Consider the following 14,047-nt stretch of genomic DNA (forward strand, 5'->3'; position numbering starts at 1 on the left):
AGCAAAGTGACGACTACAAGAAACCTTGGACTTGCTGTGTTCCACAAACATTTAAATATCATGTTCTGTGTTCTATAACATTCAGATAGTGTGTTTCATTATATGTAAACAATGAAGTAAGACAGAAATTAGCTGAAATTGCAAACTGTATGATTTGGGAGGGAATTTCCATTGTACAGAAAGTATATAAGCCACGGTTGCATTATATTTAGTCAGAGGCTGGGATGACCGACAGTGAGTAAATCTTTACAGCAGTGGCTTTTCTCTCCCTCTCATAACAAATTGCTATTTGTTATTGCATAATTGCTTTGTTATTGGTAAGAAATAAAGACTTTCTTCTTGGAAAGAACATAGCTTCTGTCTATTCTGCCACCCCATGTCCCCTGTGGGATTGGAGAAGAACAGCTGTGAGCCCTCTTCACGAAAGTGGCGACAGAGAAGATGCTGGAAACTACAGGCCAGTAAACCTCACGGGGAAGGGGCAAGGATGGGGACAGAGCCCCTGGGGTCAGGGACAAACTTTGCCCCTGTGTCATTTTCTACTTTGAAGCCTCTTAATGACCTGGAATGTTATTCATATTTGAGTGATGCAGACAACAATATTTTGATTTTTTGGAAAAATAAGCAAACATGCTGGCCACAACTAGCAAAATTTGCATGGGGGATCCTGTACATCCTGCTACCAGCACATCTTCTGAGAAGACAAGTTGCTTGTTTTTCTTATTGTTTTCTATTGGTGATTTATAAACAACAGTTGCACAGCATCTTGTTCCTTTTTATACTTTAATAAAAAGATTTAAATATAAAATCATATGTGTTCGAGGCTTCTACAGATGAGAACAGAGCCCACGGGTACGGGACGGGGACAAACTTTGTCTCTGTGCAATTCTCTACTAAGATAGGAGTGGTTTAGCTTCAAGATAGTTGGCAAGTTGTAAAGAGGATTGAACAAGCGATACAAGGAACTACGCCTTCATTGTGTAAATTCTCTCAAGAATGTTTGGTTAAAACGAAAGAGATGGATCAGAGACTTATAAAAGTTGAAACAGCATTTCGAAAGACTGAACAAACTGTTGTTACCTTGCAATCCACTGCAGTTTCTGCTGTTAAGGACAGTTGGCCGATTCATTCACACCTGGAAGCTCTGGAAAATAAAATCTCAGGGGTCCTGTTAACTAAAGGGTTGCCATGCAGCAATCTGGAATTACCACCGGTGGCAGTTCCACCGTGAAGGCGCAGCATTTCCAGCGCTAGCAGAAATATTGGAAAAATATTTCCGCAGGGGGTTACCGCTGACTTAGTGACGGAACCCTTACTGCCACCTAAATCCTTATTGCACGGCCATTTCGTTTAGGGGCTACGGTAAAATGAGGGACTCTGCAAGCATAAAAAATATGCACTGACGCTAGTGCAGGCCCCCTTTTACTGCAGCTTAGTAAAAGGGGCCCCTTAGGACCCTGAAATTTTCTAGTGACATTATCTGGCTCCTTTACAGCTTCTGAAAATGTACTACTACTACTACTTAACATTTCTAGAGCGCTACTAGGGTTACGCAGCGCTGTACAAAATAAAGGACGGTCCCTGCTCAAAGGAGCTTACAATCTAAAGAACGAAATGTCAAGTTGGGGCAGTCTAGCTTTCCTGGGTAGAGGTGTAGAGGTTAGGGTTAGGGTTTTGTTGGGTATCATCATGCAGCTGTTCTAACTGTCGAGGGTATATTTTATGTTCAAAGAAGCTCAATCCAGATAAGAGGAGAGGGTGAAATGGACCAAGTAATGTCTAGTCCTGATTTATCTCAATTTTTGGAGTCCTCACAGGATTTGATAGCAAAAAAGAGCTACTCTTCTGGTTAAATTTTCCTCTAAAATTGAACCCCCCCCCCCCCCCCCCCCAATATTCTTATATTTCTCAAAAAAAATGTACCTTTATGTGGTCACCAAAATTTATTTGTTTCCTGATGTCTCCAGGCAGAAGCAATTATGTAGAAAGCAGTTCCCACAAAGTAAAGTTTTGGCTGTGGGAGCAACTTTTTTCCTTAAATTTCCCCGTAAATGCCTTTTGGGGAATTGTTTCTTTCTGATAAACCGGTACTTACATAGTAACATAGTAGATGACGGCAGAAAAAGACCTGCACGGTCCATCCAGTCTGCCCAAGAAGATAAATTCATATGTGCTACTTTTTTTATTTGTACTGTCCTCTTCAGTGCACAGACCGTATAAGTCTGGCCAGCCCTATCCCCGCCTCCCAACCACCAACCCCGCCTCCCAACCACCAGCTCTGGCACAGGCCGTATAAGTCTGCCCAGCACTATCCCCGCCTCCCAACCACCAACCCCGCCTCCCAACCACCAGCTCTGGCACAGACCGTATAAGTCTGCCCAGCGCTATCCCTGCCACCCACCACCAGCTCTGGCACAGGCCGTATAAGTCTGCCCAGCAATATCCCCGCCTCCCAACCACCAACCCCGCCTCCCAACCACCAGCTCTGGCACAGACCGTATAAGTCTGCCCAGCAATATCCCCGCCTCCCAACCACCAACCCCGCCTCCCAACCACCAGCTCTGGCACAGACCGTATAAGTCTGCCCAGCACTATCCCCGCCGCCCAACCACCAGCCCCGGCACAGACCGTATAAGTCTGCCCACTCTAGTTCCGCCTCCCAACCACCAGCTCTGCCACCCATTCTAGGCTAAGCTCCTGAGGATCCCTTTCTTCTGCACAGGATTCCTTTATGTTTATCCCACGCATGTTTGAATTCCATTACCGTTTTCATCTCCACCACCTCCCGCGGGAGGGCATTCCAAGCATCCACCACCCTCTCCGTGAAAAAATACTTCCTGACATTCTTCTTGAGTCTGCCCCCCTTCAATCTCATTTCATGCCCTCTCGTTCTACTGCCTTCCCATCTCCGGAAAAGGTTTGTTTGCGGATTAATACCTTTCAAATATTTGAACGTCTGTATCATATCACTCCTGTTCCTTCTTTCCTCCAGGGTATACATGTTCGGGTCCGCAAGTCTCTCATACGTCTTGTAACGCAAATCCCATACCATCCTCGTAGCTTTTCTTTGCACCGCTTCAATTCTTTTTACATCCTTAGCAAGATACGGCCTCCAAAACTGAACATAATACTCCAGGTGGGGCCTCACCAATGACTTGTACAGGGGCATCAACACCTCTTTTCTTCTGCTGGTCACACCTCTCTCTATACAGCCTAGTAACCTTCTAGCTACGGCCACTGCCTTGTCACACTGTTTCGTCGCCTTCAGATCCTCAGATACTATCACCCCAAGATCCCTTTCCCCATCCGTACCTAGCAGACTCTCACCGCCTAACACATACGCCTCTCTTGGATTTCTACTCCCTAAGTGCATCACTTTGCATTTCTTCGCATTGAATTTTAATTGCCAAACCTTAGACCATTCTTCTAGCTTTTTCAGATCCTTTTTCATGTTTTCCACTCCCTCCGGGGTGTCCACTGTGTTACAAATCTTAGTATCATCCGCAAATAGGCAAACTTTACCTTCTAACCCTTCGGCAATGTCACTCACAAATATATTGAACAGAATCGGCCCCAGCACCGATCCCTGAGGCACTCCACTACTCACCTTTCCCTCCTCCGAGCGAACTCCATTCACCACCACCCTCTGGCGCCTGTCCGTCAACCAGTTCCTAATCCAGTTCACCACTTTGGGTCCTATCTTCAGCCCATCCAGTTTATTTAAGAGCCTCCTGTGGGGAACCGTGTCAAAAGCCTTGCTGAAATCTAAGAAGATTACGTCTATGGCACGTCCACGGTTCAATTCTCCAGTCACCCAATCAAAGAATTCAATGAGATTCGTTTGGCATGATTTCCCTTTGGTAAAACCATGTTGTCTCGGATCTTGCAACTCATTTTCTTCCAGGAAATTCACTATCCTTTCCTTCAGCATCGTTTCCATTACTTTTCCAATCATCGAAGTGAGCCTTACCGGCCTGTAGTTTCCAGCTTCTTCCCTATCACCACTTTTGTGAAGAGGGACCATATCCGCTGTTCTCCACTCCTACGGAACCTCGCCCGTCTCCAAGGATTTATTAAACAAATCTTTAAGAGGACCCGCCAGAACCTCTCTGAGCTCCCTCAATATCCTGGGGTGGATCCCATCCGGTCCCATGGCTTTGTCCACCTTTAGTTTCTCTAGTTGTTGATACACACTCTCTTCCGTGAACGGTGCTATATCCACTCCATTCTCAAATGAACTTTTACCAGTCCATCGCGGTCCTTCTCCCGGATTTTCTTCAGTAAAAACAGAACAAAAGTATCTATTTAGCAAATTTGCCTTTTCTTCATCATTATCTACATAGCGGTTTGCAGTATCTTTTAGTGTCACCCCTCCTTACCTTTCTAGCCATTTGTTGCTAATCAGTTCCTGAAATGTAATGGTTTTTGAGGTTTCGGAGTGATAGAGGAATATATTTGCATCACCTGCTCTGCTTTCCAGTGTTTCCATTTCCCTCTTGAGTCTCCAGCTTCCTCGTTAGCCTACTGCACTTTCCTAGATGTGGACTAAGCCTATGTATCTTTTCCTTTATTATTATTTTTTTAATTTTTGAATTATTCTTGGATATTTCTCTACTTTGTATGGTAAAATTACAAATAAGAATAAAAACCTTCCCTGTGGCTGCCTCCAAATGCTGTCTGAGTAAGATCATGTCATTTCCGTTCAGCTTTTCTTTTGAAAGAGTTTTCATATTTAGAACATTTCAATGGTTTATGTCACATGTGACAATTACACAACAAGGTGATGAAAAGTCCCCACAAAAAAAAAAAACTAGGAATAACCAAACACAAACCGGAGTGAGAAACACCTTAATTATTACCCTACTTTGAACATTACAAATCAAAATACATATGCACCCGAATCAACACACTTTATCTGTGGTAATGGAGGAAAAAGACCTCAGGAGCGGTAGAAGCTCTGCAGATCAGTGGCTTAACACACCTTACAGACCAGCGGTACTTCCGAATTGCCACGCAGCGAGCCTGCAATAGGCTTTCTGCACTTCAGTAAAATAGTCCCTTTATACATTTCTTTTAAACCATTTTTCTCTCCAGTGAGACCCTATAGGCCAGTGATGGCGAACCCATTGCACGAGTGCCAGAGAGGGCACGCAGAGCCCTCTCCCTTGGCATGCGTGCAGTCGCTGGTCTACCCACTCTCCCTCCGAGCACCAGGCTGGCCTCCCTTCCTCCCACCAAGCACCAGGCCGCCTGCCTGCCCTCCCTCCCTCCCAGGCGTACCTCGGGGTTAAGGTGGCGTCGGCAGCGGCAGTGAAAAGCGTGTTCTTTGCTCGGCGTGCCTTCGGCCTTCCCTTCTGTCTCTCAAGCTCTGGTCCCGCCTATGCTGGGTGGGAGGGAGGCCTGGTGCTGGGTGGGAGGGAGGCCTGCCTGGTGCTGGGAGGGAGGGCAGGGGGGGAGGAGGGTGGCTGGATGGGAGGGCAGGGGGGAGAGGAGGGTGGCTGGACATGGGTGGCTGGAGGGGAGAGGAGTGTGGCTGGACATTTGTGGCTGGAGGGGAGAGGAGGGTTGCTGGACATGGATGGAGGGCAAGAAATGAAGAAGAAAGGAGGAAAGTAAAGAAATAAATGGAAAGGAAGCCCTGGAAACAAAGTTAAGAGAACAGATAGAGAGCAGCAGAATCAGTGACTAGGACCAATATGGATAGAAAAACAAAATCACCAGACAACAAAGATAGAAAAAATCATTTTATTTTCATTTTAGTGTTTGGAATATGTCCAATTTGAGAATTTACATCTGCTGTCTTATTTTGCACTGGGTATACTGGAGCTGTAACAGCTTACGGAAATGATTTATAATGAAAGAAAATCATGTTATTTTTCTCCTATACTAGTATAATATTTCAATGATGTCTGTTTATATGCGCCATGGCTGGTGTAAGGGGTGTGGCTATCATAGGGGTGGAGTCATATGTGGTGACCCCACCCATAATGAGTACCGGCACTTTGCGATAAATAATTAGATTTTGGGTTGCTGTTTGGGCACTCGGTCTCTGAAAGGTTCGCCATCACTGCTATAGGCCATTGCAGCTTGTAAAACGCCATAAGATCATCTCGCAAATTTCTCAATCTGCGCTTCCCCAGCTGTAAAGGACTAAAATACAAGCTGATACACGCCACTACCTTTTCCTACATGAGTACACAGTTGTGGAATGCATTACCCACAGCCCTGAAAGCTACTGAAGAAATAACCAACTTCCGCAAATCTTTGAAGACATACCTCTTCAACAGGGCCTACAAAGAGAACCCATAGCCTTACAAAATACCTCACCAACCCACCCAGTTACTAAAGTCCACCTTCGGTACTATCCTGCCTAACACCTTCCTTCCCTCTTCTCTCTGACCTCACTTAATCTACAAACTACCAACTGTATCTATTATCATGTAATGACTGTGTCATAACAAATCTCTGTAAGCCACATTGAGCCTGCAAATAGGTAGGAAAATGTGGGATACAAATGCAACAAATAATAAATAATAATAAAACATTTAGAATATTGAACTGGTTTATTGTATAAGTCATTTCATGTCGTTGCAGCTCAGTATGACATTCAGGAACATTTAAATGGTTTCTCTTTTGTATGATTCACTATATGCCATTTGCATATCGGCCTCCCTTACCAGCCCACCATACACTCACTGTGAGGTTTAACCCCTTCACACCACCTCTGCGATGGGGACGTCTTACCCAAAAAATTCTCACACAACCAGCTGTCAAATTCAGCAAGATTCTTTATTTTTCTTACTTCAACCAGCAGACAAAAATCAAGGGCAGAGTGCAAGCAGCTACTGAAACATGAAAGAGAAAGATCAGGAGGGGGGCTATGCGGGAAGTTGTACAGAGGGTGCTTCCGGGGCAGGCAGGTAGCACTTACATTGGTGATGCTGTTGCCAGAAGCCTCGAAGTTGAAAGACGTGCAGGAGCGGAGGGGGAGAGCGATACCGCACTAGTTGGGGGATGGGGGTGGGGGAAGGACACCCATACAGCACCGCACCAGGGGGGGAGGGGTAAAGATGGCAGCACTGCACCAGTCGGGGGGGGGGGGGAGAGGAAGACGTCCAAGGCAGCACCCCCTCACGAGCTGCACCCGGGGCGGTCCGCTCCCACCGCCCCGCCCTCGGTACGCCACTGTCTATCTGTCCTCTTCTTCTCATTTGCTTATCTGTCTTTTCCACTTAGTTTCCATCCCTCCCATATTCCATAACCATCTTTCCCATCTTCTGTTTCTATGTCATGTCCAGCTACAGTTCTTTCTCTAAATTCTTAACAATGCAGAGACAGTTTGCTCCTGGTACTTTCCTTATCTGCTTAGAATACAAGCTTAGACGCAGTGGTAATAATGAACAGAATAAATGTTAAAGTACATATCTCCATACAGGCTTACCTTAATGTAATTTATATAAGTAAAGCTAATATAATTCATATATGTAACTCCCTGTCTAGAAGAGCTTATAATGTTACCATTTTTACAATACTTAAAGTGCAATGAACTCCTGTACACTCTCTACTGAACTGCCACACAGTTCATACATACTGGTCCCCGTCCTTGTTCTTAGGCATGTCTTAATGCCTTAAACTATGTGACAGGCCTACGCAATCCCTCTTTTCAGATATTCCTAGTTGTTTGTCCAGGCCATTGGCCTGCTCTGACCTTCCTATCTGACAGTAACCCCTTGCTTTTGAAACATGTATAACATCTTGAATATTGATTTATTGCAAGCCCAGTCAGATAGTTCTTCCCTCTGAAACATTTATCACCTTCTAAACATTTAAATGGTTTCCCTCCCATTTGAGTCCTTTTGTGCTATTTCAATTGGACCTTCTTATTAAAACACTTATCACATACTTAATATTTAAATGTTTTTTTTCTTCCGTATGAGTTTTCGTGAACTTTCTTCTTGGCCTTCCTTCTGAAACATTTATCACATTAGGAACACGTATGGTTTCTCTCCTGTATGAATCGTTTTGTGGCATTCCAGGTTTACCTTGGTTCCGAACCATTTATCACATTCTGAACATTGAAATGGTTTCTCTCCTGTATGAGTTCTTTCATGACGTTTTACCTTACCCTTGGTTGAGAACCATTTCTCACAATCTGAACACTGAAATGGTTTCTCTCCTGTATGAATCCTTTTGTGATTGTTCAGCCCAGACCTGGTTGAGAACCATTTCTCACATTCTGAACATTGAAATGGTTTCTCTCCTGTATGAGTTCTTCCATGCTGTTTCAGATGACTTTTACAGATAAAGGATTTATCACATTCTGAACACTGAAACAGTTTCTCTCCTGTATGAGTTCTTTCATGAAGTTTTAGCTCAGTCTTGGTTGAGAACCATTTCTCACATTCTGAACATTGAAATGGTTTCTCTCTTGTATGAGTTCTTCCATGCTGTTTCAGATTACTTTTACGGGAAAAGGATTTATCACATTCTGAACATTGAAATGGTTTCTCTCCTGTATGAATTCTTTCATGAAGTTTTAGCTCAGCCTTGGTTGAGAACCATTTCTCACAATCTGAACATTGAAATGGTTTCTCTCCTGTATGAGTTCTTTCATGACGTTTTACCTTACCCTTGGTTGAGAACCATTTCTCACAATCTGAACACTGAAATGGTTTTTCTCCTGTATGAGTTATTTCATGAAGTTTTAGTTCAGCCTTGGTTGAGAACAATTTCTCACATTCTGAACATTGAAACGGTTTCTCTCCTGTATGAGTTCTTCCATGCTGTTTCAGACTACTTTTACTGGTAAAGGATTTATCACATTCTGAACATTGAAACGGTTTCTCTCCTGTATGATTTCTTCCATGAAGTTTTAGCTCAGCCTTGGTTGAGAACCATTTCTCACATTCTGAACATTGAAACGGTTTATCTCCTGTATGAATCCTTATGTGGTTTTTCAGCCAAGCCCTGGTTGAGAACCATTTCTCACATTCTGAACATTGAAACGGTTTCTCTCCTGTATGAGTTCTTTCATGCTGTTTCAGATGACTTTTACAGGTAAAGGATTTATCACATTCTGAACATTGAAACGGTTTCTCTCCTGTATGAGTTCTTTCATGAAGTTTTAGCTCAGCCTTGGTTGAGAACCATTTCTTACATTCTGAACATTGAAACGGTTTCTCTCCTGTATGAGTTCTTCCATGCTGTTTCAGATTACTTTTACAGGTAAAGGATTTATCACATTCTGAACATTGAAACGGTTTCTCTCCTGTATGAATCCTTATGTGGTTTTTCAGCCAAGTCCTGGTTGAGAACCATTTCTCACATTCTGAACATTGAAACGGTTTCTCTCCTGTATGAGTTCTTTCATGACCTTTTAGCTCAGCCTTGGTTGAGAACCATTTCTCACTTTCTGAACATTGAAATGGTTTCTCTCCTGTATGAGTTCTTCCATGCCGTTTCAGATTACTTGTACAGGTAAAGGATTTATCACATTCTGAACATTGAAATGGTTTCTCTCTTGTATGAGTTCTTCCATGCTGTTTCAGATGACTTTTACAGGTAAAGGATTTATCACATTCTGAACATTGAAATGGTTTCTCTCTTGTATGAGTTCTTCCATGCTGTTTCAGATTACTTTTACGGGAAAAGTATTTATCACATTCTGAACATTGAAACGGTTTCTCTCCTGTATGAATTCTTTCATGAAGTTTTAGCTCAGCCTTGGTTGAGAACCATTTCTCACAATCTGAACATTGAAATGGTTTCTCTCCTGTATGAGTTCTTTCATGACGTTTTACCTTACCCTTGGTTGAGAACCATTTCTCACAATCTGAACACTGAAATGGTTTTTCTCCTGTATGAGTTATTTCATGAAGTTTTAGTTCAGCCTTGGTTGAGAACAATTTCTCACATTCTGAACATTGAAACGGTTTCTCTCCTGTATGAGTTCTTCCATGCTGTTTCAGACTACTTTTACTGGTAAAGGATTTATCACATTCTGAACATTGAAACGGTTTCTCTCCTGTATGATTTCTTCCATGAAGTTTTAGCTCAGCCTTGGTTGAGAACCATTTCTCACATTCTGAACATTGAAACGGTTTATCTCCTGTATGAATCCTTATGTGGTTTTTCAGCCAAGCCCTGGTTGAGAACCATTTCTCACATTCTGAACATTGAAACGGTTTCTCTCCTGTATGAGTTCTTTCATGCTGTTTCAGATGACTTTTACAGGTAAAGGATTTATCACATTCTGAACATTGAAACGGTTTCTCTCCTGTATGAGTTCTTTCATGCTGTTTCAGATGACTTACAGGTAAAGGATTTATCACATTCTGAACATTGAAACGGTTTCTCTCCTGTATGAGTTCTTTCATGAAGTTTTAGCTCAGCCTTGGTTGAGCACCATTTCTCACATTCTGAACATTGAAACGGTTTCTCTCCTGTATGAGTTCTTCCATGCTGTTTCAGATTACTTTTACAGGTAAAGGATTTATCACATTCTGAACATTGAAACGGTTTCTCTCCTGTATGAATCCTTATGTGGTTTTTCAGCCAAGTCCTGGTTGAGAACCATTTCTCACATTCTGAACATTGAAACGGTTTCTCTCCTGTATGAGTTCTTTCATGACGTTTTAGCTCAGCCTTGGTTGAGAACCATTTCTCACATTCTGAACATTGAAATGGTTTCTCTCTTGTATGAGTTCTTCCATGCCGTTTCAGATTACTTTTACTGGTAAAGGATTTATCACATTCTGAACATTGAAACGGTTTCTCTCCTGTATGAATCCTTATGTGGTTTTTCAGCCAAGTCCTGGTTGAGAACCATTTCTCACATTCTGAACATTGAAATGGTTTCTCTCCTGTATGAGTCATATGGTGGGTTTCCAAGTTCGCCTTGCTTGCGTAACATTTATCACATTCAGAACATTGAAATGGTTTTTCACAGTATCCAGATGGGTTAGTTTTATGCATACCTTGACAGTCATGAACTTCAGTCCTAAGCCCACTTATGTGGTGCTCAATAAAATTGGAGTCGGTAGTAAAGGTTTCCCAAACATCAGCCCTTTTAAAATCTCTCTCACCGTTGAGTCTTCCAGGTTGTTCAAGTGTTGGGAAAAAGCTACAGTTTCTCTTTTGTCTTTCAAATCTTTCTCCTTTCTGAACTGCTGCTTTCTCACCAGTTGGTATTATGCTACCGATACCTCCTTCACAGTCTGCTGAAGGATCTGTGCTGTCTCTGGAGGAGTCTTTGTGTTTCCATTCCTCTTTCTGCTGCTCATCACACATTCTCACTCTTTCACTCTCATTCCCAAATCCATCATCTGTTGGATAAAATAGAAAGAGTATGATCATTCATTTTACAGCTATGGAAAAGGATATACTTAAGGTGGGCAGGAACGAGGAGAATGTGCTCCTACCCCACAAAATTCACTGGAGCACCTGGGCTAGAGGTAGAACCGGGAGAGGAAGAAAAGATGGAGCATTGTCAGGAGAGCCCGGGGGGGGGGGGGGGGGGGGGGGGCTCGAAAACCTGAAAGTGGAAAAAGCTACAGAGCTGGATAGGATACATCCCAGTGAGGATGTGTTTTTTGCCTCTATGTCACTGATCAGGTAGGATTTATTACTGGAAGGCAAGCAGCTGATGGTAGAAGAGTACTTTCCATCTATGAAGGGTGAAATACAAAAGAGGTGTATAGACTCTTTGCTTTCGTATCAAACTGCTAAAATAGACAAGGAAATTTCTTCCTGGATAGTTCAGGCATCAAGCTCAAAACAGATTTGTTTCAGAATTATGGAAGGAAATGAACATATTAGTTTTCATTCATGATAATATGCTGTAATTTCTGGTTTGTCTAGTCTCGTTGTACGTAACCCACACAGAACTGCGAGGTATTGCGGACTATAAAAACAAAGTGTTATTGTCACCAAACGCCTAGCGCCCGCCTGAGGTTAACCCTGTGGCCACCTGGAGGGTCTGTCTCCAACATTGCTCAGGACCGCCTGCACCTGGGCATGTGCTCTATACTAGAACCCTCCTCCCACCGACTGTGTCCTGCTTGCCTCTGAGCTAGTCTCCCACTCTCAGATTATTCTCTGGTAATTTCTAGGACACTGGGGGCCACACTCCAGGAGTTCCACAGTTTCTAGAAAGCAAACCCAAAAACACAAACCAGGATTCTTAGTCAGTACAGGACGGCAGAACTAATAAACTATTGGTTTATTATCATGAAAATGAACAGTGAATGTTTGAAAAACCAGATGAAAAAGTACAGCAAGCAATAACAGATAACCACCAAAACAACCCAAACATTAAAACTATCTAACAACAGCAGAGTGGTCCCTCATTAACCGTACATCTGAGAGCCACGGGTGTGCCAACCCTCTCTCACCTGCAGCTAGCGCGCGGCTGAGTTCTCCTGTCTGTGCTCAGGAAGTTCAACAGACCATTAAATCTTTATCAATGGGCACCGCCCTGGGCCTGGATGGCTTTTCCTCAGAGTATTATAAGATTTTGGTGCATAAAATAATTGTACCGCTCACTCTTTTCTTTGAGGAGGCGATGTTGGGCGGTGAGCTGCCTGCTAGAGCGAACGAGGCGCTCATTGTTCTGGTTTCCTAAGCCAGGTAAACCCCCGGATTTACTGGGGTCCTACCGCCCGATCTTCCTCCTCAACGTAGACGTGAAAATCCTAGCCCGAATCTTGGCGGACAGACTAGCCACTCATATTCCTACCCTGGTGGGAGACCATCAGGTAGGCTTTGTCAGGGGATGACACCCAGGTCTGAATGTTCGTAGAGCGCTGCTTGCAGTGAGCAAGGCGAAGGCTTCTCAACAGCCACTGCTGCTGGTGGGACTGGATGCAGAGAAGGCTTTCGACTGGGTGAGCTGGGACTATCTTTTCGTAGTGCTACGCTTTGTGGGATTCTCTGGATGGTCCTTGCAGGCGGTGAGAATACTTTATGCAGATCCGGTAGCCCGAGTGTTGGTGAATGGGTCACAATCTCCTAGTTTTCGGGTACGCAGGGGAACCAGACAAGGATGCCCTTTGTTCCCCCTCCTGTTTCTACTATATCTGGAACCTCTCCTCTGTGACATTAGGGGAGACCCGACGATTGCTGGTGTGGCACTGCCCCAGCTCACCGTCAAGGCCTTGGCTTACGCAGACGATATCTTGCTGGCTTTAACACACCCCCAGAGCTCCCTGGTCGCAGGAATTCAGATATTACTCTGGCTTTCGGCTGAATTTGCAAAAATCTGAAGCTCTGCCGGTTCCCCTCTCAGTACAGACAACATGGGAGGGGCCCTTCCCGTTAAAGTGGGCCTCTGGCTATCTACATTACTTAGGCATCCGGGTTCCGACAGTCTTGACACAGCTCTATAACATTAACCTAGCACCGTTGTGGTCTTCGACTAAACTTTCTTTGGAGATGTGGCAACACCTCCCGGTGTCCCTGTGGGGAAGAATCGCGCTATATAATATGACCCTAGTCCCCAAATGGTTCTACATAGTCCAGGTATTGTCACTTTTTAACTTGAGAAGGGATGAACTGGCATTGCATCGCCTGTTAGTAAAGTTCTTTTGGAATGGGAAGAGATCTCGTGTCCCTTTCTCACAGACTTATCTCCCGATGGATAAGGGGGGCCTGGGAGCAGATAGTATTAAGAAGTTTTCTGTTGCGGGTTGTATGAGACACATTAGTGATTGGTTCCGGAGTACCTCATTTTTCCTTTTCCTGATACAGAGTCTAGGGTGCTGAGTTCCTTCCATTTTAGCTATTGGTTGCATGCACCGGCTGGGCGTGCCCCCACGAAGCCGGGTTTTGCTCCTCTTTTCTTACCTTTACGGAGAGCATGGCACTGGATTTGCAAACTACATGGGTTTGACGTCCCGGTGCCCCCGCTATTGCCAAAAGGGGCAATGCTGATTTTCCGGTGGGTACGTCCACAGTGGTTTTCCGGGAGTGGAGAGAGGGGGGGACCATTTTCCTTTTCCAAGTCCTGAAGAAGGAGGGCACTTGTAAATCTTTACAGGAGTTGTGTGCG

At 44.1% G+C, this 14,047-nt stretch overlaps 1 protein-coding gene across 1 annotated transcript in view; it reads right to left on the reverse strand.

Moving 5' to 3' along the window:
• Nucleotides 1–361: 361 nt before the first annotated feature.
• The window catches only part of LOC115458911 (zinc finger protein 709-like), a 99,187-nt gene continuing 85,501 nt past the window's right edge, over nt 362–14,047 (reverse strand). The window contains exons 5-8 of the mRNA XM_030188757.1: nt 10,406–11,324; nt 9,644–10,308; nt 8,161–9,412; nt 362–383 (exon numbers count right to left, since the gene is read on the reverse strand). Coding sequence (XP_030044617.1) covers nt 362–383; nt 8,161–9,412; nt 9,644–10,308; nt 10,406–11,324 — 2,858 coding nt within the window. The remainder of the gene's footprint in view (nt 384–8,160; nt 9,413–9,643; nt 10,309–10,405; nt 11,325–14,047) is intronic.

Source organism: Microcaecilia unicolor, unplaced genomic scaffold (genome assembly GCF_901765095.1).
Source record: "Microcaecilia unicolor unplaced genomic scaffold, aMicUni1.1, whole genome shotgun sequence".
In the NCBI taxonomy this organism is placed as follows: Eukaryota; Metazoa; Chordata; class Amphibia; order Gymnophiona; family Siphonopidae; genus Microcaecilia; species Microcaecilia unicolor.